Raw genomic sequence first — 2,500 nt, forward strand, 5'->3', positions numbered from 1 at the left:
CAGTGACCAGCTTTCAGGCTCCTACAAGTCCACGAGAAAAACCATCAAATGGTACAAAAAAATATTTTTCAACCTTTTGGACATGGCTGTGGTCAACTCCCTGGCTGTACACCGGTTCCTTGGCGGAAAAATGGCTCAACAAGAATTCAAGTTGGAACTTGTGAGAAGTCTTCTGAAAGAGGAAGACCGCCGAGGAAGGAGGAACCGCATCGCCCGTGCTCGCTTTGCCCCTGCTGCCCCTGCAGCCCCACACATGCCAGAGGACACTCCCCTCCGAAGATGGCGAAGATGTTCCCAGTGTTGGAATAGAAATAAGAAGAGGAAGGAGGCACGGGTGATGTGTCGCAGCTGTGGAGTTTCCTTGTGTGCGTCACCTTGCTTCAAGGAGTACCACGCACTCTACATGCTCCCTGAAGCATGAAATTTTGATGTGATGTAAATATTGTGTGTATGCGTTGTAAATATCGTGAATGTCTTGTAAATATCGTGAATGTCTTGTAAATATCGTAAATGTCTTGTAAATGTTGTACATGTCCTGTGAATATTGTAAATGTAAATATTGTAAATGTCTTGTAAATATTGTAGATTTTGTTTATTTTCATTCATTTTTAGCGAAAAAAAAATCTGAATTTCTCTTCTCCCGTGAAAACACATAACTTCCTTTACACAGTAATCTGACACACACAAGTAGAAAATATGGTCTATTCAACATTATAAGTCAGTAAAGTCCTACATAGATCATAGTATATGGCTATAATAAGACTCCAAGTATCGACATATAGCGATGTGCAGTTTCCGAGAAACCGCTCGCCCGATCGAGCTCAAAATTCTCAAGGACACCGGGGAGACCCAACACGCCTAGCGGACCGCCTGGCGGGATGATGCGCCAATAAAAAATAATAACCGGCTTCAAGGGGATATATATATATATATATATATATATATATATATATATATATATATATATATATATATATATATATATATATATATATATATAATGCATATGTGTGTATATAAATATATATACATATATATATATTTATAAATACATATATATATATATACATATATATACATATATATATATATCTATATATATTTATATATTTATATATATATATATATATATATATATACATAAAAATATATATATATATATATTTATATGTGTATATATACACATAAACATATATGCACACTCATACATATATACATATGTATATATATCTATATGTATATTTGTATATATATATATATATATATATATATATATATATATATATATATATATATATTCATATACATATATGTATATGTATGTATGTATATATATATATATATATATATATATATATATATATTATATATATATGTGTGTGTATATATATATATATATATATATATATATATATATATATATATATATATATATATATGTGTGTGTGTGTGTGTGTGTGTGTGTGTGTGTGTGTAAATATATGTGTGTGTGTGTGCTTCATATGAGGGGTTATGTGAAACAATGGTATGGTAGCTTAGATAGTGTTAAGAGCTTTGCACACCTTTTCGCTTGCATAAAAGGGAGCATAAAAGGGAGTAACAATGCATAAAACTCCCCTGCCAGCTCATAGCCTCTCCATCAACAAGACTTTTACAGTGCCTCCTTGTGGTGACTTATGGAAATTAAGTACCTTGTGGTCCAAGGCTGGACTGTGGAGGCTCTTGGAGCAGCAAGAGACCCCAGAGTTATAGAGTCATAGCCCACAGGCATATGGACACGCCCTGGCTTCTTATTAACTCCTACCTTGGGGTAAATGGGTGTGTGTGTGGGAAGAGAGGTCTTTGACAGTCCACCCCTCCAAGAGAACCCTACAGGCAGGTTTTTAAATAGATATTGTTTATGAAGGGGAGTGCAAACGACCTTCCCATCCAGCAAGTATGGCAGGCTATGAGGCCCTCTATGTTGGCAACGATGGGAGCTGGGATTACCTGTCCTATTCGTATCTCAGTGGCCGCCAACCTTCATTGTATGGGGCATCATCGGCTGGGTTGGCAGAGGTTGACGTCCAACTTGAGTGACTGCCGTAGGCTTAACCTTAGGCAGAACCTCAGAGTGGGGCTTGGAATATTCACTCTTAAACAGGATGATCAGTTGCCACTACTGTTGAGAGAACTGAACCGGATAAATGTTGAAGTTGAGGGGGGACGAGTGTCCTTGAGGATTTGCTGAGGCAATTTATGGGCATTTCACAGTATTCAACAGCTCCCTGTACCTCTGTGGAACACCTTCAAGAAAGAAGGTTCGATTCAGCTCAAGAATTGATTGGTGACCGCTAAGAACAAGACAGAATTTTATCTCACAGGGGATGCTAGAAGCCACAGAGGCTTGCCATATGGCTCATGTAACAGAGGAGCAGGACTTGCATCGTTTCCTGGTGTGCAAGATTTGGTCATTGCTGAGAAGGGACAAGGAACAGTTTATTAGGACCCTTGCAGAGAA

At 37.4% G+C, this 2,500-nt stretch overlaps 1 protein-coding gene across 1 annotated transcript in view; it reads left to right on the forward strand.

Moving 5' to 3' along the window:
- LOC113829612 (piggyBac transposable element-derived protein 4-like) overlaps positions 1-421 on the forward strand; it is a 1,281-nt gene extending 860 nt beyond the window's left edge. Inside the window, exon 1 of the mRNA XM_027382810.2 lies at positions 1-421. This exon is cut by the window's left edge and continues 860 nt beyond it. Coding sequence (XP_027238611.2) covers positions 1-421 — 421 coding nt within the window.
- The last annotated feature ends 2,079 nt before the right edge of the window (positions 422-2,500 follow it).

Source organism: Penaeus vannamei, chromosome 10 (assembly GCF_042767895.1).
Source record: "Penaeus vannamei isolate JL-2024 chromosome 10, ASM4276789v1, whole genome shotgun sequence".
In the NCBI taxonomy this organism is placed as follows: domain Eukaryota; kingdom Metazoa; phylum Arthropoda; class Malacostraca; order Decapoda; family Penaeidae; genus Penaeus; species Penaeus vannamei.